At 32.5% G+C, this 24,174-nt stretch overlaps 2 protein-coding genes and 1 pseudogene across 4 annotated transcripts; 2 read left to right on the top strand and 1 right to left on the bottom strand.

The window, feature by feature from the left end:
- Positions 1-2,561: 2,561 nt before the first annotated feature.
- LOC100792761 (probable hexosyltransferase MUCI70) lies at positions 2,562-7,864 on the top strand. The gene is made up of 9 exons (XM_003545932.5): positions 2,562-3,242; positions 3,505-3,741; positions 3,913-4,126; positions 4,295-4,404; positions 4,481-4,680; positions 4,941-5,044; positions 6,547-6,734; positions 6,817-7,016; positions 7,593-7,864. Exons 1-9 carry the CDS (start codon positions 2,999-3,001, stop codon positions 7,806-7,808), a joined length of 1,713 nt encoding a protein of 570 aa, XP_003545980.1. The 5' UTR covers positions 2,562-2,998; the 3' UTR covers positions 7,809-7,864.
- Positions 7,865-8,750: 886 nt separating this feature from the next.
- Positions 8,751-12,381, top strand: LOC100527898 (uncharacterized). Of its 3 annotated transcripts, none has more exons than XM_003545926.4 (2): positions 8,751-9,287; positions 11,743-12,381. In XM_003545926.4, exons 1-2 carry the CDS (start codon positions 8,851-8,853, stop codon positions 11,909-11,911), a joined length of 606 nt encoding a protein of 201 aa, XP_003545974.2. In that variant the 5' UTR covers positions 8,751-8,850; the 3' UTR covers positions 11,912-12,381. The 3 variants fall into 3 exon arrangements, with proteins under 3 accessions (XP_003545974.2, XP_040865858.1, XP_040865857.1); XM_041009924.1 differs by lacking the exon at positions 11,743-12,381 and adding an exon at positions 9,855-10,044; XM_041009923.1 differs by lacking the exon at positions 11,743-12,381 and adding an exon at positions 9,850-10,044.
- Positions 12,382-12,488: 107 nt separating this feature from the next.
- Positions 12,489-14,693, bottom strand: LOC100813331 (lipoxygenase 4, chloroplastic-like; annotated as a pseudogene).
- Between the last annotated feature and the right edge of the window lie 9,481 nt (positions 14,694-24,174).

Below are 24,174 nucleotides of genomic sequence, written 5' to 3'. Positions count from 1 at the left end.
CCATTTATCATTATCATCATCAAATAATATCCAACTAGAATTAGAACTATTGTTATGTCTTATTATTACTTTTATTTGCATGACAATTATTACAATTATTCGTTAATATAAGTAATTATTGTCGTTATTATTATTATTAGCATCATTAATTACCATTACTAAAAATGAAAATAAGTTAAATTAGATTAGACTTTGATATATCTAAGTCTAACTTATTTACAACATGTTTGTTTTTCTATTCCAAGCCTTCAAACCAACTTTTAAGTAAAAGCAAGGGATTGTTGCTCATAAGCTTGTTTTGGAACATGTGTCAACAAATTCAACTCTTACATAAAAATGTTCTTTTTTGATAAAAAAAATATACTTATACTCCCTTTCTTTTATTTTAATTCAATTGAATTAAAATATCTTAAAAAAATAATTAATTAAAATATAAAAAAAGTAATAAATGTATGAAAAAATAAAAATTAAACTAAAATTACAGGAAAAAATATAAGAGAACCAAATTGGTATATTAAACATTATAAAAGAGGACAATTACAATTTAACCTTTGTTTTTTTATTGATATTCCTATCCTACCCCTCCCTTTACAGCCCACCCCCGCGTTCTTGTTCCTCAACTCACGACATACCCCAAATTGTTGTTATCATCATTAAGTTACAAGAAAAATTATTTTGTATATGCTTTGAACTAAAAAAATATGATATTGAAATAAATATAGAAATTAAATTTCATAAAAATAGTACAATCTATAAAATAAATTTTTTTGATAAAAATACACTAATAAGATCAAACATTCAGTTAAATTAATTATTTTGATTCTTATAAAAAAAATAATTAGTATGGTAGTTTTGATTATTTTGTATGCATATCAAATTAATTTTAAGATTAATTAGTCTGGTGTTCATGGCATGTCTCATTCCACCAACTCAATCTAATTAGAGAGGACTTATAACAAATTCAAGTTTACAAAATAATTTTGATGTATTTTGAAGACATGTTTAATTATATTTTGAGTCGCCCTAATCCATCTAGTATATTATTTTAAAACAGTTTATTTTTAAATAATTATGTATTAATAGTTCTATTTCTTAACTTAACAAATAATATTTTTATCTAACATAAGATTATATTTATTAACATCATTTATCTTAAAATATATATTATATATTATTTAACAGTACCTATTTAAATCTAGAATTTAGTTATATATAATATTATGATTAATATGTTGTATCTACAAGTCAAGTTGAATCAATTTTTGTCTTAAATATTTATTGAGTATTAACTGGGTTCAGTTTAAATTCACAAATTTGAACCTATAAATATTTGGGATTAACACGGATAAATTTGTCCCATCTATTAAGAAAATTCGGATAATTGATTAATTTTGTCCATACACTTTACATTAATCGACAATTTCATTCCTATATTATGGATATAATTAATTTATTCTATAAATACGTAAATGCATCCATAATTTAGTTTATCATCAAGTCTCTTTCGTTTCCTTTAACTTTGAGTGTCAACATGACACGTCTTTAATGGTGTGGCAAATCAACATTGTTTTGAACTAAAATGTCATTATTTTTATTATTTTGATTTAAAAATTTACAAAAGATAAGACTATTTTGAGAAGAACTCTCTTCTTCCTAATTTCCTAATAATATTTTATTTTGCAGCATGTACCATTAAAGTGTAATTTTTGTTCAATATACATAGTTAACACATCATTTTCATTATCAAAGGAAGTTAAATCATTCTCAAAACCTATTCTTGATATCACATAAATACCTTTCAAAATTGACTATATCCACTACAATCCTTACACAAGTAATGGATACTCCAAACATTCATCCGATCAATCTCCAATGCAAAAGGAGAAATCAAACAAAAATGAAGGTCACAAATCAAACGCCACCATGGGTCGTCACATTGTCACGACCACCAATGAAGCAAAGATGAGAAGGAGAAGAATAAAGGTAACACTCATAACTTAGCCCCTCTCACAAAAGGTAAAAAGGAAGAGGATTAATAAATGATTATTTTTTTTGGTGCCTTAATAAAAGATTGACAATTTGGTTTGTATATATCAAACTTAACATGTGACTTTTATTTTCACAATGTAGATTTGTCATGTTATTTTTTACGTGTCACGTTGACAAAAACATTAATAAAAACATATAAAACTATCGATACATTTACAAAGATTGAGAACTAAGTACATCTTTATTTTTTTAGTTGCAAACTGAGTTTGGAGCAAAATGAAGTTTACAAAAGCTTTCAAATTCTTTCTTTTGCAAAATTGAATTTGTGGACCATTAGATTTAGTTTGAAATTCATGCACCTCATATTGAACTGATATTTAAACTACACTAAATTGATTATTTTCATATTACATGAACTAAATAGACGCCAAGTGTAAAGTACCACAAAATTGGTTATTTACCTAAAACAGACCATAACAAATTTCCACACTTTTAAACATATTTTCCCCACCTGTAAATATTCCATTAATGTTTCTACTACGGGATCGTCACTTTTCAGAACCAGCGGCAATAAATATTAAAAATTTACGTATAAATATCACTTGAAATTTTTTATCCCAGATTTCTTCCAAGTCTCAGATTTCAGAAAACGCAGATTGTCTCTGCTAAAAACCCTACCGGGTGAATTAGAGGAATAAAAAAAAACTTAGATTCATCCCCTGTTTCGAAGAAAGGGTTTTTTTTTTTTTCTAGGGACCCAGTTTTCGTTTCAGTGCCGCACAATTGAGTTTCTGTTGGCTTTTCTAAATGCACGAGTTCGATTTGATTTCGCCCTGCTCCTGCTACTTCGTTTTTCGTTGCTGTTCAAACACTCACTGATAGAAAAGTTCGAGAATTGGTTTGGTGAGTTGGAAGTGGGATTGGCATTGCTGAAGTGCAATTTTATTGAAATGAGGGACGTTTTGATGAGAGGGCAATGAAAGGGGCGTGAGAGCTTAGAAATAATAAGATGAGTGGTGGGTCATTGGGTATTCGTTCTGGGAGTTATGGGTCTTTGGAGAAGCAGCAGCTGCAGCTACAGAACAATGGTGTGTCGCTTATTCAATCAGCACGCAAACCCCCCAAGACGCTGAAGGAGAAAGACAGGTTCTTCCATTGGATCTTCAAGTTTACTGGCAGAAAGAAGGTCGGAATGCTCTTTCTCTTTACCATCTCCGCTGCTGTTTTCATCTGGGTTTTGTACGTTGGAAAAGGTTCCTCAATTTCTCACACTTTTTCTACTTCATTTGATATCTAACTATTTTGTTTCAATTATTAATGTAATTGTGTTGCTGGCTTGTGTGGTGGATTCTGTTACTTTATCATGTTGCATGGGGAATATCAAACATTGGTTTGAATTTGATTGATTGGTTATAGGAATGCATGCCATGTGTCTTGCTGAAGGTGGATGAAGAAAGCATGTTTTGTGATTCTCATGATTTCAGCTTTAATTTTAGTGATATGGTTTGCTTTCAGGTGAAGATTCACAGGAGGGAAACAGTGTGCATAACACTAGTGTTAATGGCAATATGTCTATAGGTGATTCTCCATCTTTGATCGCTAGAGCTAATATCATGGGCTTCACTACAATTTCAGTACTACCTCCTCCTCCCCCGAGCTATTTTCTGGGTTACACTCTTCCTTCTGGTCATCCCTGTAATAGTTTCACACTTCCTCCTCCACCAGCAGATAAAAAGCGAACTGGGCCACGGCGTAAGATCTTGTTTTACTATATTGTTTCTGCAAATATCTTTTGTTAGGTAATTTTATGAGGATGTTTCTTGAGCTAGGATAATTTATGAGGATATAGAAGGCATATGAATATTTTAGGTTACTTAGTGTTAGTGGTATGATCCTGAACATTTTGGCTTGTTTGTGTTTCAGCATGCCCGGTATGTTACCTTCCCATGGATGAAGCCATTGCACTTGTGCCAAAGTTTCCGTCACCTTCTCCAGTACTTAAGAACTTAACATTTATCTATGAAGAAACTCTTATCAGGGATGGTGAATTTGGTGGTTCGGACTTTGGTGGATTTCCTACTTTGAGGCAGAGAAATGAATCTTTTGATATACGGGAGTCAATGAGTGTGCACTGTGGGTATGTTTCGTGATTTGTTGGATGTTTCCCTTCTGTATATCTATGAGTACTGAAGAAGGTTGTTTGTGGTTATAATTTGTTTGTTTCAGTAATAACGGTATTTCTCCTATCCTTTTACTTACATCTGTCCATGCTGCATCTACAATGATGCATGTGTACATCATTCAGATTTGTTAGAGGAACTAAACCTGGCCGCAACACAGGATTTGACATGGATGAAGATGATCTCCTTGAAATGGAGCAGTGTCATGGTGTAGTTGTTGCATCAGCCATATTTGGTTTGTATTTGTGGTTTTTGCTTTCACTTAGATGTTTAATTTGGCATGTTGCTGATGAATTATATCTGTTGTTCAGGAAATTTTGACGAGATAAATGAGCCAACAAATATAAGTGATTATTCAAAGGAGACAGTATGCTTCCTTATGTTTGTAGATGAAGAAACAGAGAAATATTTGAGGAGTTCTGGCAGGCTGGGAACCAGCAAGAAGATTGGATTGTGGAGAATTATTGTTGCTCATAATCTTCCTTATACAGATGCAAGACGCACAGGGAAGGTGAGAGTTATATGTCAGCAAGCACCATCAAGAAATTAGCATGTTGGTTGTTAGTCGTATACTCATATTTGTTGCTGAAGCTTCAAATAATTATGTTTTTCTTTATGATCTGATTATTGCTTTTCTTTTCATTCAAATATAATTTTGCCTTTTGGTTTGAATTGAAAATAACAAAAATATCTCATTCAGAAACTGTTGTATTTTCTTGCTCATAAAGTAGTACTTTAATGTAATTGTAACGTAAGTTACCTTTTCTGCAGATTCCTAAGCTTCTGTTGCATAGAATGGTTCCAAATGCCCGCTATTCTATATGGCTTGATGGAAAGCTTGAGCTTGTTGTTGATCCATATCAAATCCTTGAAAGGTATATCTCAGTATTGCTCTTTAATACTATATACTGATTCATTTTACCCGTGAAAGTAGCATTTCAGTCCTACATCTGTACATCGTCTGATATGGATTCACCTTTCTAATTCTTGTTGCGATAGATACAGTATACTGTCTGTGCAGAATTGACTCAATGATTTTATTTCCACCTTAATGGTACTGCTTACAACTACAGATGCACTAGGAGTTGTGAGGCTTGATATATGCCAGTAGTATGTTTCTTGGTTTTACCAAGAACGGTTATTTGTGAATTTTTTATTCAGTGTCACAATTGCATGATATTGTCCCGTGTAGTTGTTGCCCTTAACTTATCTTTCAGGTTCTTTCTGTCATAACATGGCATTGAAAATTCTGGAAGTCCGACTATGTGATTTTCTTCCCACACAAGATGGCATCTTATTCTTTCTAAACTACCAAAGGCGTCTATATTTGTCTTTAATTGAGATGTTGTGGTGAATGTCAGTATGAGTTCTAATGAAGAAAACTTATAACTAGTCTTACAATAGAGTTTGTTGCATTTAATATGGTTGCTAAAACTCAAGATGTGGAACTGCCTCTATTACCTATTTCAGTGGATTAAATACGAGTAGTTAGTCTTTAAAGGGCATAGCAATGAAAAGTGAGAATAACTTAAATCTGAAACTTAATAAACCCTATTCTGGTCCTGGTTCAAATTTATCCTCCATAAAGGAACAGTAGCTCTATTGAGCTCCTAATAAACCACGTCTGAGTCATTTACTGTCTTCCTTAACTTCCAGCTCCTAAAATACCATTTAGATTGCTCAATCTAGAAATTCCCATCTGGGCTAACAAAGCTATGCTCACACAGAGTACATGCCCAAGACATGCTGTGTAAATCAAAACAGTTCCGTGTATAAGATTAGATCAGAGATCTTCATCTCCGCTTGCTCTTATTATGAATTAGGATAATAAATTGTCTCCATGCAACATAGGCATTTCTTCAAATTGCTATTTCATCAACATTAGTACTCATCAGGAGCTAGCATAAATAGAGTTTTCAGTTGTCACCTTGTAGAGCTTACCACTAGGACATTTTTTTATAGGATTATAGCTTCATTGTTTCTGGTTTGAAGTACTAGAATCTTGGCAATTGCCTACTTTAGTGTATAAAACTATTATTTGGAAACTAAAATTTTATAATTAGCAGCTTCTTCTGTCCACTGCTCTATATGTTGGTTTTACCATTTCCTCTTTAGATCCTTCTCTTCCTCCTGTTCTATGCCAAGTCTTGTTTTCCATCTTGGTTGGGTGGCTATAGACCATATATAATGTATCTTGCACGAAAATCAAGGTTGAGTTTTTATTGTATTTTCATATATGCCTTTTGGGGTATATCCCTGAATATAATTTATTAAGCGACACATAATCATACCTATGCCGACTTTGTACTAGGTTTATGTTGGATTTTCTTGATAGAATACATGTTTCGGCACATTAATTGCTCTCATCCTTATTTAGGTTTTTGTGGAGGAAGAATGCAACTTTTGCAATATCTAAACATTATAGACGCTTTGATGTATTTGTTGAGGCCGAAGCAAATAAAGCTGCTGGAAAGTATGGTAATGCCTCTATTGACTTTCAGATCGACTTTTACAAGAATGAGGGACTGACTCCATATACAGAGGCCAAACTTCCTCTTATTAGTGGTAAGCTAAACTTTGCGTTTCCTTGTTAGATGAGATGCAACTGGTTCTGGTTCTTTTCTCAACCTTGATGGCTAACTTGCAGATGTTCCTGAAGGGTGTGTAATAGTACGAGAGCATGTTCCCATCAGCAATCTTTTTACATGTCTTTGGTTCAATGAAGTTGACCGATTCACTTCTAGGGACCAGATTAGTTTCTCAACTGTCAGGGATAAACTTTTGTCCAGGGTGGATTTTCATTTTCTCATGTTCTTGGATTGTGAAAGACGCAACTTTGTAGTTCAGGTAAATATTTTATTTCGTTTGTGTAAAATGATCTCACACCAGAGGCTTCTTGTTTAATTTCTAGCTTCATACAATACAATATAACTGATTTGTAACATCATATGTCGATAGATCTTTTTTTTACATTTTTACATTGTCAACCAATCAAAAAATTATAGTATGACCTTTAAAGTAATTATTATAAAAGTCAAGAAATTTATTACACGTGACAAATAACATAAAATCTTCTTATTAAGTCAATGTATCGACTCTTTACTCAAGATATATTGTATTCACTAATTTCTTCACCAAAATTTGAAATACTTTAAATTCTAGGTAATAATATAAAATCTTCTTATTAAGTCAATGTATCGACTCTTTACTCAACATATATTGTATTCACTAATTTCTTTACGAAAATTTGAAATACTTTAAATTCTAGGTGCTATTAGTGTAAAAATATTTTATACTACCTATCAACAGAAATTGGATAATATGACTTTTAAGATAATTATTGTAATAACCAACAAAGTTACTATATATGACATTTTGTGATTTCATGGTCATGCACACTAAATATTTTTTGGTTGCATACAGAAATACCATAGGGATATATTGGAGCGCCTGGCTGCTCCAGTGGATGTTGCTCTCAGTCCTCCACCTCCTGTTGAAACTTTGCCGGAAAAGGTTGTTAGGAGAGGTCCTGGAAGGCGCGGAAGAGATCGAAGACCAGGTTCTAGGCGCCACCGCAAAGTTGTGGCCGGAGGCAGGGATATAAACATGGAAGCAAATTATACAGTTTTGTTTGTGTGATTATATGATTGATCATTTCGGTTTTGGCATTCCACCTACACAAATCATTCTTTTTACTCTGTGCAATTCGTTCATCGTTATTATTTTTTGTTGTATATAGAGTAAAAAATCCTCCATAATTATCATGACATCAGGGTTGTCACTTGCGACCAAATTCCTCAAATGTGGCAACCCACTCTGTTGTTCCATTGCTATAGGTTAAAGTGTAGTCGCTCTCAATTGTACTCCCTGAAAAATATATTCACGACCCACTCTTACTCTTTAATAAGAAAAAGTTTCTCAATGTACCATTGTTTCCCCCTTGGTTCCTCTATTGAACCTGACATTGAAATCCATTTTAGTAAACGTGTCATTAGCTACTACCTAATTAAGGAAATAAAATAAAAATGTATTTTGAGTCTCATTGAGCTTAGTGTCTGATCCCAACCAACCTTATACATTGAGTATTTTTTAATCATCTATTCTTGTTAAATATTTTTGTTTAATTTTTTTTCCAGCTACCTCAAATGACTCTCTTGGGTTTGAGCAATATGTTCAAAGAAAATTATGAAGTGTTTTACATAAATGTTTGTATTGCCTTCAATTAAGAGAGAAATAATTGTGTGATGGAAGAAAGAAAATAAACAACTAGCCAAAAAGAAAGAAAATAATAAAAGTTTAGAAAAATCTTAAAGTTTGAGTGAAATTATAGGATGAATGTGATATTTATACATCATATTAAAGAAGTAATATGAAATCTATCTTAAAAATGAGTATTTTTTGATATACTAATTTATAATTCTATTTTGATTTACTTCATGTGGCCTTCCAATTGAAAGAAACGTGGCACGAGTGTATCCTGGCTTGACAAAGGAGTAAGAGAGGGGGGGTCCCACGGGATCCTTATCTTAGCATGGCCCTCACTTACGTCATAGTTATGGAATCTTAATAATTTAATAGTTTTAATTAGAAACAAGATTATTTTAGGATGGGGTGGTTTTTGTTTTGTGTATCCAGAAAGCAGAAGGCAAGATGATGGGGTTATTAGGGTTTTAGAGATGAAATGAGAAGGAGAATGGCATCGTCGGCATTTATGGTGATCTGCATCCTGCACTCGGTGATAGCAATGACATGTGGGGCCCTGATGATGTTCTACATGAAGGAGGTCTACACCTTCGGCCACGGTGTGCAGGCCGCCACCAAGCTCTTGGGATCCACGCCGCACGACCAGCTTCTCATCAAGACCTCCGATTCCTTCTCCGGCTTGCTCCTCGTCGCCATTGGCTTCCTCCTCTTCATGGTGTCGTTTGTTAAAGATCGTGACTTTCAGGTCTTCTTCGCCAAGGGTTGCACGCTTCTCCACCTCTTCATGGCCATGTGGAGGGTCTACTTCGAACGCAAGGTCGAGGATCTCGCCTTGGATTGGCTCCGCCAGACTGTTGGCGATTTTCTCTTGGCCCTTTCGTGGGTTTTCTTCCTTGTTTACTCTTGGAGGGAGAAGTATGATTAGCTTCCCTCTTTCTTCTTCTTCTTCTTTTATTTAATTTATGTTTCCAGCTTTGGATTTACCTTGTAAAAATCGGATCTCACCTGTGTTTAGAGATACGTTATAAAGTTGTGAATTTTGCCTTCCCCTGCTTCAATTACAGAAAATGGTCATTATTGTTACCAGATTATGCGTACGTTTTTAACTACAGTTCGTTGATACATTAATCTTCCAAAATCAAACTTTGAGGTAGTTTTCTCACTAGTTTTGAGCTGAAGTTTAGCAGAGTGACATTGAGTGTTGTAGTCAGTGTGTCAAGTTTGAGGATTGTTATAAACTGGGAAAATGATCCGAAAGTGTGCATGTTACTTGAGTTGTTGTGTTTGTGGGTTGCGGTTAACAACAGCAGGATGTTTTATTTGTTTGTTAACATTAAAGAGTTTGGGATCACAGAAACTAATGGTGCATCTTTCAAATCAGTGTATTGTTTTCATTTAATTCTGAGAATCCTCTTTTCATATCAATGCTTAGAATTTACAAACTCTGTGGACTTAGCTGATGCTGCCATTTGTAAAGTGCAGTTGATGTGTAGATCTGAACGAAGCCATTTGAGTATGTATGTTGAGAAACTTCATTTGGAGGCAACTGATCGATGAAGTGTTTTAACTGGCACCGCTGATGAAACTAAGCTTATGCCCTGCCAATAGATAGAGATTTCTGTTCTTTGTGGATGAAATGAAATAAAAAGGAGTATTACTTGTTTGAGGATAAGTGAACTAAATTGTTTCTTGTGTATTTTTAGTTAAAACTTGCTTCCATCTAACTAAAAGACTGAACCTAGAGTTCAAATTATCAAAATACAATTTTGAAAATGCTAGAAACGTTCTACATCAGTTGGTCCATGGTGCATTTGTAGCAATCAACATAGTTAAAGTAGAAAACATGCGGCACTTGACATGATGCCTTAAATTTGTTTTTTTGCCAAAGGATAATCAATGTGTGGTGATTGTAAGCTGCTATTAGGTTTCTCCATTCTTTTACTTCCATTTTAGTACACCCTTTATAATTTAATATCCAAACCAAATCCTAAGACAGAATAGAGTAGAGTGATCCTGATATACTTATACTGTTATTGCATAGATTTGTGTCTCTGATAATTGCCACCATGTTCCTTTATACTTACACTTAAGTTCATAGTCTTATTGCTAGGTTGTCAGCCTGCATGGTTACTCATGAGATGGGATGATTCTGTATGATTTTCATGCTCCCTTTGTAATCCTGTTCACGCTGAACATTATATTCTGGAGGGATTATATGGGGATCTCTGGGTAATCTTGTAAAATCTCTGGAAACAGTGATCTTTCATGAGTTAGGCAACTGTGGCACCAATTGATTAATTAGGTGACCTTCGATTACGACACACAACCCCAAGTGAGTTGTTTTTGACCTAATATGAGTGTTATTGTCCTCTCACTCATTCCAACTCTCTCAACCTGAATCCTTTCAATTTCTTGTCTTTCAGTCTGTCAAGCTCTTGCTGATAAAAAAAAAAAGTCTGTCAAGCTCTTTTCTTTGTTGTCTCTCAAAGCCCAAAACCCCAAAACTTTGTTGCAAGGAGTGCCTCTCTTATTCTTTGTTCTTGAATTCAAGTTCGTGGTATCAATTTTTCATATTCTGTCTTGCTGTTCTGGTTTTGCTCTCCACTTCCACTTCTCTGTTATTTGCTCTCTACTTTGACATTTATATTCCTCTGTTTTGCTGCTGTGCAAATTTGAAGATATCATCAAGTGGGTTTATTTAACATTGCTGTCATATGCTAGAAAAGCTATTGAGTATAACCTGGATCTTTCATCTGTTGATGGTTAGATTGTTGATTATGATGGATGTTCATTTTAACATCAAATATTTAAATATAAACAACTTGGATTTGGGCACAGAGATGGAGATGAAGATCATCTGAATATGATGATTATGGTGATACTGATAATGCCTTGAAAGATTTGCTATATATATAGAGTTGCGCTGCTTTCTTTTAGCGTTTTAGTTTTATGTGCCGTCAAAAACTATCTTTTATATTCGGAGTTGTTAATTTGTAACTTTAGCTTAATTTGTGATTGTGACTTGAGAATTGTAGGTGACCACCTTATGCGTTTTTCAAACTAGGTTAACTGTATGACCATGTTGGTACTTGGTAGTGATTTAAAGGTTATTTTTCACATCTGTTATTTTATATACACACACACAGTGTGTGTGTGTGTGTGTTTGGATGTAAATTTGTATTTTAGGTGGGATCTCCATGCATTTTCAAACAAAGGTTAATAAAATGTTTGTAGTGATTTAAAGGTTATTTTTCACATGTTATTTTATATGCATATATATGTTTGAATGTAAATTTGTACTTTAGGTAAGATCATACAATCCGTGTTACTAGCACATAATTTGTGTTTTCCACCCTGTGTTCCCATGTAGGATGTTAATTTTGACATGCTTGGTTGCTGGAAGGCAATGTATATGGCAGAATCCATATTTCACATACTTCAACATTGTTAATGCTATCACATGTGGACGGTGCATTTGTTTCTCACTTCTCCCCTCATTTTTCTATTATACTTGTGGCGTTCCATCTATATTTAGTTAGGATTAGCCAATGATTTCTAATGTGATGCATAAGTGTCATTTTGCAATCGAAATGAAATCTTTTTAGTACTATTATATAAGTTGAAGTTTCTCATTGTATCATATATAACATTTCCCCCCCTCTTTTAATAGATCTAATGGGAATTTTATTAATAAGCATATTTAGTTTTGAAGAGTTGTAAGTGAATATGGCTGTCATTCTAGAATTCAAGATGTCATTTTAGGTGGGTATTGATTAAAAAAGAGATGTTGTTGTAAACCTCAGTCGAAAGGGACTACTACTGTACTTTGGTATATCCTCAGAAGGGCATAGTTTTTTTTCTTTCTCAATGGTCATTTCTGTTCCCATTAAACATCTATTATCAGGCACCCCGGCCTCTGTAAGTAACACCAGGACCAAACTGGCTATGAGCAACTTATAGAATGAGAAATGTCAGTAATACAGTCTAATAATCATGATTATTGATTGAATTTTGTGTGATACTTGTTAAATGAGATGGGTCTCACTTCTTATTCAATGGATCTAACTTTCAATTTAATGGATTTATAAATAATTTTAACAAATTGTATTGTATAAGAAAGAGCATCATACAATATTGCTAGCATTCTTTCACAGTAGAATTTAGACATCACATTTGGTTCCATGTTTAGAGGTGCCACAAACTGTGTAAATGCTCAATTAATGGAAAAATATTACTCAAAATAGTATTCAGTCTTTGTTTATTCCATTATCTCTGCTACAAAAGTACATACTTTTGCAACTTCATTTTGTCTATGGATAATGCTATTAATAGATAAATTTTATACAACAAATTTTTCAACTTACATGACTTCTATATACTTATGCTATTCGGCACCCCTCTACCTGTAACTCCAGGACCAGAGGAGGCTATTAGCGACTCATATGGTGGAATTCCAGCACCACATCTATTTCTACGTGTTGGGTCTTTATTTCTCTTGTCAATCTCCTTTTCTATTATCTTTATATCCATGGAAAACTCATAAAATGCCTGTATGATTTCTGTGTCACCAGTCCAATCTGACAAGTCCTTCCTCTGCCCTATGCACTCTTCATCCGGCGAATGCTGAGAAAGTATGTTAACTACAGCTAGAAACTTGGTGGTTTCCAACAAATTTGGCAAGCAAGACAACAAGTATCCTTCTGGGTCCTCCAAAAAATCTTTGTATTCTGAATCCTCCTCTTTGGGCAACAACTTCTTCATGTGTGGGGAACGCATTGGGACATACCCACCAAGAGGTTATTGCCCAAAATTCACCGCTGAATGCTGAACCGAAGCAACCCATATGAGTGTGATCATTGGGAGTGGAGAGTGTGGGCCACCAACTCACATTTGCATGATCAGCATGGCCCACATTGATGACCTCACTATACCATGCTTGAAGCTCACTGTCTGACCGAACCATGTTCCCATCACGGTAATAGTAGTTCACGTAAGTCCTAACCAAGTTCTCCAAAGCAAACCATACAAAGAAGTCCATCATTTGCATAAGGGTAGTCTTCAATGAGTAGTCTTAGTCCATAGGGTTGTGTTGGGTCTGGTTCTGCTAGTCCCCTGCATAATGATTGGAACAAGATAATGAGATCCTAAGTTTATAATTGTAAGTTATTTTAAGAGAGAAAAATGTACAAATAATTCTTCTCGTGTGATAGTGAGTTGCTGTATCTCCACTACAAGAATGACATGATTCATGTATGTGTCCAAGTAGACGAACCTTCTGATGAGATCAGCAAGAATGGCTTCCATGTCAAAACGCCACCAATCTTTGTAAGCAGCTGAGATTATTTCAGTGCTGTGTTTGCCGGCAGAAAAATCAGACTCAATGATGCCTCCTTCGTTGATGAGAGCCAATGCATTTATTTGCAATGTGTGTTTCAAATGAGGCTTTAGGAGTTTGAAAACCGGGTGCATAACACTTAGATGGCGATGAGCAGCTATGATGAATGGCTCCATGCAAGCGTGGATTCTCAACCTGTTTAACAAACATCAAATTCCATGTTAGGTAACTATAATGAATTGGATAATTAATAGTTAAAGGGTTGTTTGTTGAATTGCGTACCAATGATGGACAAGTTGGTGAACACCAGCGTCATTGAAGCAAACATGTGCTTTGGCAATTTGCTACAACCAATGAGAGGTGGCATCCAATGGAGGGGTAAGGACCTGTTTGGATTCTGGAAGACTCAGCTCGATGGCAATAGATTTCAAAGTACCTAGTCGGGTCAAATACAAGATGGTGCGTGTTGCATAAAGGCCGGCTTAAAGATAAAACAATTCAAATTTGAACTTTAGGTTTATCAACATTTGTTGTTAGTTTTTTTTTTTTTTTTATAAAAAAAAGCATATCACTTTTTTTTAAAGAAAAAAAGTTTCTCTGGATTTTTGCTTTATGTTTCACCGCCTGTCTTGATTAAGTGAAACATAGAAATTAGTTGAAAATATTAACATGAACTAGTTTCATCAGACCATGCAATAATTTTTCATGTAATAAAATATTACCTTGTTACTGAAGAAAATTCTCTCCTCTGGATGAACCTTCAGGGTTGAATCCAAGAATTGCAGGCAATATCCACAACATGCACCTTCAATGGAAAAGCCTTCCAAAAAGATCTCTTTGTCGTATTTGTTTGTCACAGTAATAGCTCCCGAGAACCCCAAATCTGAATCTATCTCAAACTCTACTTTGTATGTGGACCTCTCATCCCCCACATTAAAGTGTTTCAACCAGTTCAATGCAACTGGGTTGCTCAGTTTTGGCTCCATGGTTCCTACAATTTCATAGGGCACTCAAATAAGTCATATACTAATAAATATTTAAAAACATAAGAAAGTGCACACAAATTAACTAATAGTGCTTACTTGGGTCAATTTCTGTGCTAACTAGCTGCATGACAATTATTCGTCATTGTTGAAAGTATCTTAAGTGTTGAAGCATCATGGCCACCATCTCCTCATGATCAGTAATCTCACTATTGATCTTGATAGTTACAGTTCCCGTTATGGTCATACTCATCGATCGGATTCAAGGCAAGGTCTCTCTTGGAAGACTCATCTAATTTGATAAAGGATGGTTGTGAATAAGGGGCAGGTAGTTGCAACATCGTCTTCAGCTCCGAGAAAGTGGGGAGCAAGGAAACTGTTTTCTGCCTCTTAATGCAGAAACGGTAATTAGGTTGTGAAGAATATCTTGAAACATCAGAACAAAATGCTTCCACCATACATTGTCCCATAATTTTTTTACCATAGCCATTCTGAAATCTGTATTATATATGTTTTCTCCTGTATGTGTTCCTTTACTATATATTACACAACAGTTAGAATAGAAGAATTGCGTGCGCTTGAGTTTTGACGATCTGGTAATATATATTAAGAACCACACACACACACATATATATATATATATATATATATATATATATATATATATAGAGAGAGAGAGAGAGAGAGAGAGAGAGAGAGAGAGAGAGAGAAATCCACAAACTGCCAACTGAATGCCGTAAACGATGGGTGGGAGATTTTCTATGTACAAAAGTGTCCAAAAATAATACAAAATTGAATTATGAAATAAAAAAAAAGACAAATTGTACAAGTCAATCACAAAGGAAAAATCACCATGGAAAGAGGAAATATTTTGGAAATACTTTGGATCGTTCTCAAATCTCAATCACAAAAGGCTAAAAACATGAGTCTCTCATCTCTCGCAAATAATCAACATCTTCAAAATTGAATTGTTTGATTGACGTCTTCTCTACTCTTATGCATGAGTATATATATTTTTTTATCATCTTCAAAGAGATTAAACAAGATCTCTTTTTACGATTTGTCTGATCCTTTTATCTTTAAGAAGTAAGAACGTTATAAGATAGTTCAGTATTAAAAAATATTTAGTTTTAATTTATTTGAATTTAATAAAATAAAACTGCCAACTTATAAAAAAAAATACATCACTTTATTTTTATAAAATTATGAAAATTTGAATTTAGGTTATTCAAGATTTTAAATTGATTGGAATTAAAAAAAAAAACATTAAAATTAGAGAACTTGAACACTAATATAATGAAAATTAAGTTTAATGAGTTCAAATTAAGAGCTTCAAAAACAAAAGATGCTTAAGAAACGGAAACAGGAACAACTTAAGAAACGGAACTATCAGCCATCAAAAGCTGCTTACAAAACACGGGAGGGATTCATATACATAGTAGACGATCCTCGGGTTCATTTTATTTTATTTTTATCAGCAAAAAAGAGAATATATTCATTAATTAAAGAAATTAAAGAGGATATGGGTTCAATGCAAGGGGTATGTATCCACCTTTACAAAGTTAATTTCCTATATATCCTCTAACCCAACAAATACCAATTAAGTAACGATCCCTAATTGGTTCATAAATTGACAACCCTTCCTTAACGCAACTGCATGCACTCCCTGAACACGTGAGAGAAAGGAAACATGCCATGGGACTATATAATAATGTTTGCTTGAATTTTCTGCACCACCTGAAAGTTAATTAGAATTTTGGCTTGAGCGAGAGCCATTTATTCACCTGCACATGTAAATACCTCCGCTAAATGAATTCATAATTTTTCATTGGCTATTGAATAATGGCTACCGAATTAGTGTTTGTCTCATAGTCAATTTACTTTAAAATTAAATATTTTCTTTATTTTTTCAAATTTTGGAATTTTTTTCAATATAAGCTAAATCAAGTATGTACTTTAATTAACACTAAGATATGATACAAACAAAATCTTACATGTGGACCTCAACTTCTGGTAATACACTGTAGTTAATGCTTTCTTTTTTTCTAAACTACAAACACCATCTTTCTTTTGTCCAAAGTATTTTTTAAGAAACTAAATTTCTTTCTCCGAAATTTAACTATCCCTAATCCTTCCCTTCATTAGACGTCACCCAATAGTTATAAATAATATGTATATATATATATATATATATATATATATATATATATATATTTATTTATATAGAGAAAAGAATTTTTAGGTGATAAAATTATTTTAACAAGTTACTTATCTATTATATATAATCAGTTAGGAAAAATCGGTTATATAATTAGTTGTATATCCATAATTGGTTATACAACCGGTTTAGGATATACCACCGGTTTATGCATCAATTATTTATTGTGTCATGTTTAGTTATTAACTTAAGATCTATAATTAGTTACATAACCGGTTTTAGATATATAACCAATTTTTTTGTAATAGTCATGGTTTGGTTACAAAAAAAACTCGTCATATGTTGTTAATTTTTAATCAACTAGTTAAATAATAGTTGCTGATTAATTATGATTATGATTAAAAAAAATTATACCAGATATTATAAAAATCACTAATGCTCACTCGGTTGCAGAATACAAGCGTCATGAAGAAAAAAAATAAATATTATTTTGACTTTTCAATATATATAGTATTAATTATTTTTTTTACTAACTTGATCAATATTTGTGAAAGCTAGGTTTTGTTGTAGTGTTAAGCATGGACGTGATTACTAATCTTCGTATACAAAACCAAATCTTTAGCTCTGCGCGCAAGAATTCTCCTCTAACAAAATTATAGATCGAACAACAAAGTTGAGACTTGCATCCTAGCTAGCTTCAAATGTCCAGTTTTAAGGTCGATATGATATAGTTTAGACGTTTCATTATTATGTTGTAAATTATGATTTATTATTGCAGATGCTGACAAACGTGTGAATGCTTCGGGTGAGAGAAGAAAACAGCTCTTTATATATAGAGGCTGTTAATGAATTTGTGGTTTAAAGAAAACAGCTCCTTGATGGCCATCCCTTTTTTTTCCAAATTAGAGATCGAATATTATCCGTCTAAAGTAATATTCAAACTTTATTAATACAATAACGAAATGCGACATTAGAGACGATGATTGAGCTTTACATTTCCCCAATTTCCTTTGGAAAACGTAGTATTCGGCCCATCTATCCACTGCTGACATCTCATAATTCCCTCTTGATATATATGCATACATGTCAAGCTAAAAGAGGAGCGATTAGATCACATTTTCTAACATACTCTTTATAATATATGTTTTTTAACATTCATTTGTATTGATATGCATGCATGTTAATTATGCTTGAAGAGGAATGATAGAATGACTTTATACTAATTTTTTTAGGATCACTTTCTACTATTTGATTAAAACAGCTGAACCGTTGTCCAAAATTAGCTATGGATTTAATCTAAGAATTTTATAACAAAACAACTTATGTTGTTTATCAAATTTTTCTCATGCTCCAACTCACGGTAACCTTTCCGTGTCTTATGTGGATCGTTGCAATGCATGCAAGATCAAGGTCATATTACGAGATCCAAGAGGAATGAAGGATATCTCCATTTAAATAAACAAATTAAAGTGGCTCTATGTGATCTGACTATATACAAGGACTTTGGCATACTGTAAAAAGCACTTCCGCAGCTCCCACTTGGCTTAAATTATGATTATGATAACGATTTTTTGTTCAAAAGCTACTCCCCACCGCTCTCCATCTTACCGCCATATAATATAAAACATATAGCACTTTAGTATGTGTGTGTATAAAAGTTTGAAGTTATCTGATTAACTATATATTATTGCTGTTACATGTGACTATTATTTTGTTATAGATCGAAGGTGATGAGTGATTGACATGTGAAAATCTCTCCATTACAAATATTAACCTTTATTATTTTTATATCTTTTTCTTCTCCTATCATATTATATTAGTCTGTTATAATTATATTTTTTTTTCTCACTTCTCAATTTTTATCTCTTTTAAGTGTGAATTATCATATGGGTGTCCATCCTCATTATTATTTTCAACAAATGTTTGGTGGATACTCTCATCGGGTTGTCTGCACTCGGATTGAGATCACTTGTTTAATCATTCTGCCCCCACGAATAAATTTTGACACATTATTTGAAAATTCACCTGTACATATTGACCCTTAAATTCCTATATTACCCTTGAATGATTTGCGGCTAATGCTCATTGTATGACCTGTTCTTTAACCTCGTCGAAACCGCATATATGACGCCATTGAAGCACCACAACGACCACATGCATCTACCCCTTTCTCTTAGCGCACTTTAATGGGGTTCTTGTTGATTGAGAGGAGTTGCCTGTAGTGTGCTTTGTCATCTCCAGCCTCGACACGACGTACCTCCTGTGTGGGAAACAATGTTATGAGTCTGTCAAGGGTAATATAGGAAATAGGAAAGGTCAATTTTTAAATGATGTATCCAAGTTTTATTAGTGGAACAGGAAATGAGACACAACGGTGAAACAGTTGATCTCAATCCATCTACGCTCAAAGAAAATAAATAAATAATATGAGAGAAGTAATAAATGTAATTAATATGTGATATGATATAAATATTTGTATTTTTAATTAATTAGAAACTATATTGTTTCAAAAAAATTAATTAGAAATTGTATCTCCTAAATATGTTTTTTTAGAGTCATGATTATTATGAAAATCAACAATTTTTTTAATTATATAATAATTTATAATTGGATTATTAAAATTCTGACTTATATTTTTCAATTAAATTCTTAGCTTTTTTCCCAAACGCTAGAAAATGTCAAACCCAAAAAAATGCAAGGAAAATAGGGATTTTTAAAAAAAATATATTTTTCATTTTTATAAATATAAAAATTTTCAAAATTTATTCTTAATAAAAATTTTAATATACTTTCATTCTCTCAAAATTAAAATATATTATTTTTTTATCTAAACTTAGGTTGGATTAAATATAAATCTACTTTATAACTTTTCACGTCGGTTTATATATATATAAAAGTTTGGAGTTTGAATCTTGTTGAGTGAAAAAAATAATGTAAAAACTTGTTGTGGAATTTAGAGTTTGAATCTTGTTTCGAGTAAAAAAAATAATATATTTTAATTTTGTGAGAATGAAAATTATACTAATAGTTTTGTATGGATGAATTTTGAATATTTTTAAATTTAAAATTGACAAAAAATATAGTTTATTTTTTTAAGCTATTAATGCTTGTTTAAAAGTCCACGTTGTCTATGAAACCTACTTCATGCGTTTGAGCACTATCAAGCTAGTGGTTCTATAATTCATTGGAATGATTATTTTATTAATAGTGGAGGACCAATTATAAACCTACCTTTCAATATTATTTCCTTCCAAAATTGCAAGTCAGGGTGTGGATGCACTTACTCGTAGGTTTAAGGGGGGAAATAAATATAATTGACAAAAGGCTGATCAAGTAAACAAACAGTGAAACAGCTAGAGAACAAATCTTACTCTTAAACGAAGTTTTCCATTTCCCCTTTAAATGCAAAGGTTACCCCAAATTTTATAATCTTTTTACCCTTCCGTAATGCAAAGGTAGTCACCTTATCACACTGCTTCAAACATCGATCTACTAAATGAAAGTTTAAAAATATTTTATGCTCTCAAACACGGCTTAATATATTAAGGAGAAGAATAAATAGATTCTAAAGAAGCTTCAAAACAATAAGTAGTTTTAAGGTGGGGGTGGGGGAAATAGAATTTTGACATGCATTTAATTTAACAAACTAATTGAAGAATCTATATTCTGTAGTTATGATTTCCATGTAGAAATGCATCTCGCCCTCCCTCTTAACTCTCAATAATTATATATCTTCCTCAGTGCTAAAATCCTCTTAATGAAAATTTCCCCTTTTAGTTATAGACAATAAACAGCCAAACTTGGCACTTTTGCAGCAGTTGATCTAGATGCCTTTTGTTCTGAACCATTTATTTACCGTGCTAGATATGAAACATGTTTTGTGGCCCATGACTGACCTTTTTGGTGTTGGAAAAGTTCTCAAAATCTTGGAAGTCTGGTCTCTTATTGTGTTATTAATTAGTAGCAACATTAGAAAGTTAGCATGGAAGGATGACATCAAAATGGGATTTGGGGTGGCTGTGGTGTTGAACAGATTCAGGATGAGCATGAAAGCATTATATTCGTAGACACTTTTTAGGTGATGTTTTCCCCCACAAGCATTAATGTTGTTGTGAACTTATTTTAAAACCTTTATGAAAAGCACTATAATGTCAAAAAATCCTACCAGTGATATGCAATTTAGTGGTTCAATATTGGGAAGTAGCTACAATATTTCCCTATCCACCTTCATCGGTTAATATCTGTCGATTGTCATATGACAAACCCGCACAAACACAAGAGACAAAACTGGCACGTACACACCCATATATTCCAGAAAATATTTAATTATCATGGTGCACAGATGGCCAATTCTGTTGTAAAGTCTATACCAACATGGAGCTTTCACCGGATTCCTTGAAAATTGGCATCATATTCAGAAAAGCCTTAAATATATTTTTGAGGTATTGTAACTTAAATTTTTTTTGTAAATTTATTGTTTTAATTTTAGTTGGTGTAAGTGTGTTTTTTTTTTAATTTTGGTTCTTATAAGATATTTTATTTATTGTTAGTTACTATAAATTTGTGTTTTTTTTAATTTTAATCTTATAAATACAAAATTATAGAGACTATAAATAAATAAAAATTAAAATTTGAAATGAACTAAAATTGAAAAAACATAAATGTATAAAGACTAAAATTAAAAAAACTTACAAAAATCAAAATTAAAAAAACGTCAACTTAAAACATCAAAATTTTAAATAAACTAAAATTAAAAAATAAACTTATAAGAATCAAAAATAAAAAAAAATAATAAGAGACCAAAAACTGATATAAACCTTCTGAAAACTATATTGCATGCCACGAAAACAATGTTGTACAAGGAGGAATAGTCTCTGAATATTGGAACTGGTGTCCTTCTCCAAGGCCTCATGTAGAACAAAATTTCTCTATTAATAATAAGCACTATCAATTGGTGTAGATTTGCCTAGCTAATTGTTTAAATGCAAGGAATCTACCATGCAAATAATTTAATGTCAGACAGTTTAGAAAAATTGAAGAGCAATTATATCCGTACGAGCATCTGCAAAAATTGTGTAGCAGAATAAAGTTGCTATTAAAGATGTTTGATGCCCCCATCTTAATAAAATGTAGACAAACTAAAAATCAGAAACTTCATACATACACTTAAAACCTCTAACTGGGACTCTGGTGACACAAGCATCTTGTGTTGCTTCCTAGTTCAGGCGTCTGAAAGAAACTTGTGACCTATGTGGTTTGACTAAGTAGCAATAGTATTCTCCCCTTGTGAGGATGATACTTCATGGTGCACTTCTTATTGGTAAAAGAATAGGTGTAGGATTAGATTGAGTCAAGAAGTTAAAAGCTTTTGTTTCATATGCCTTGTGTACTAGACCCCTTTATGGAGACTTAGGGTCTAGTAAGGCAAATTAAACCAAGATGTTAGCTTAATAACCCAAACTCAATAATTATACCCTAAAAGCATATATGAAAAAACTTTCAACTGAAGGTCAACCTCCTTACACAAAGCACTGAATCACAATCCAAAATCCATTGGATGTCGGTACTCTCTCGACATTTGGCTCATTTCTTACTTTGTCTCACATAAGAAACACCATAATAACTAAATCAAGAATGATATAGGAATTTGGAATCAAATCAAGGGCACATGTACAACAAACTACAAAGTGCAAAAAAGATCCGTCAATCTGAAATGAGTGAAATCCACCCAACCAAAATAAAGAAAAGAGTAAGGTTTAAAACTGCATATATATGGCCTTATAGGAAAGTGAGAAGAGTCGCAAGGAATTGGGCATTTTCAGTTAGTGGTCTATTTTAGCTTTGCATCTAGATAGTGTCTTGGTGCGGTTAGGCCAAGTCACATTCTTTCAACACTAACAATTGGAGAAGAAAATGCTTCTTATCTTTTGGTTTCAGTTCAGGCATCTATAGAACCAAACTGATTACCTCTTCTCATTTCGTGATAAGAAAAGAAATTATCGATATATGTAGCGTGTACAGTCTACTACTAGGAAAAGAAAAAGATACAAAGACTTTTGTTTCTACGAACATTCCTAAAGAATCGTTGTCCCTTTTGTTCTTTGAATATATATATATATATATATATATATATATATATATATATATATATATATATATATATATATATATATATATATATATATATATATATATATATATATATCTATCGGTCAACAACATCAACAAAAACGTGGTATTGAACAATATACACGTGTCGCACGATCAAAGCTTGAGAGCAAAGTCGTCAATCTATTTGATTTTGCAAATAGTTTGGGAACAAGATTTCGCAAACCCTAGCTTGTGTTTGTTCGAAATTGCAAATCCTGAAGTATTTCACAAATAAGATTGGGTCTGTTGTGTTTTTCGAGTGGAGTAAACTGGAGGGGTGCATTTCATTTGGGCAGGGATCATTTGGGCATTTAAAAAATAATTAAGACCGTTAGTAACAATGACTGTTTAGGAGGTGTAAAAAAATGCGATTTTAGAAAAGTGATGCAAGTATGATAAGCGTTAACCTCTGGAAAAATGAGTGTAGTTTGTTGTGATTTGCTCAAAATATTGATCCATTTTTCCCTTCCAATTACTACCTAAATCAATATATCATCAATTAATTCTAACAAACTGAAACACTTTAAAAAATAAAGAACAAAAAATTAATTTGTCTAAAAGGTAAAGACGCTTTTAGTTTAAGAAAATGTTTTTATTTTCTTTAAAAATTATAAAACATTATATTATTTGCGTTGTATTTTCTGTTTCTGAATTATTCATAGTAAATAATATAAAATAAAATAATTTTTTTCATATTATTACTAAAAAGTTTTTAAAAAAAGTTCTATCGTCACAAACATTGTATTACATGTATCTTAAGATTTGTTCTAATAGTTTTTTTTTTCAAAAAAAAAAATATTGCCAGTAGTGTTTGTGTATTGTGCAGTGGAAAATCAATTTAACTAAAAGCATTGAGCTACCTTTTAAGGAGTTTTCGTAAGCCACCAATAAGGCGAAGAGTTTACGGCTGTTTGATAATCAGAACAAATTAACACCACGTCAATTTATTCACGAGTTTGAAAATTATTTTTTATATCACGTATACCTTATAATGTAAAATATTAAAATTAATTTTTTTGGTACATTTATTAAAATTAATTAAACACGTATTTTTATTTATATTTAATAATTTAATACTAATCTCATGTAATTTTTAATCAAATCATATACTTACTACTGTTAGTACTACATAAGAAGAAGGAAGGGAAAAAAAAACTCAAATAGGTAAAAATTCAT

Source organism: Glycine max, chromosome 15 (genome assembly GCF_000004515.6).
Source record: "Glycine max cultivar Williams 82 chromosome 15, Glycine_max_v4.0, whole genome shotgun sequence".
Taxonomy (NCBI): Eukaryota; Viridiplantae; Streptophyta; class Magnoliopsida; order Fabales; family Fabaceae; genus Glycine; species Glycine max.
Note: the sequence above shows the minus strand (reverse complement) of the source record. Positions and strands in the feature narration are given on the sequence as shown.

What these genes read in the sequence shown, in the direction of transcription:
- LOC100792761 (XM_003545932.5), top strand. Translation starts at nt 2,999, where the DNA reads ATGAGTGGTGGGTCATTGGGTATTCGTTCTGGGAGTTATGGGTCTTTG. An exon ending in GGTTTTGTACGTTGGAAAAG is followed by an intron (nt 3,243 to 3,504) that starts GTTCCTCAATTT and finishes GTTTGCTTTCAG; the next exon opens with GTGAAGATTCACAGGAGGGA. An exon ending in CAAACTTCCTCTTATTAGTG is followed by an intron (nt 6,735 to 6,816) that starts GTAAGCTAAACT and finishes GCTAACTTGCAG; the next exon opens with ATGTTCCTGAAGGGTGTGTA.
- LOC100527898 (XM_003545926.4), top strand. Translation starts at nt 8,851, where the DNA reads ATGAGAAGGAGAATGGCATCGTCGGCATTTATGGTGATCTGCATCCTG. An exon ending in GTTTACTCTTGGAGGGAGAA is followed by an intron (nt 9,288 to 11,742) that starts GTATGATTAGCT and finishes GTTCCCATGTAG; the next exon opens with GATGTTAATTTTGACATGCT.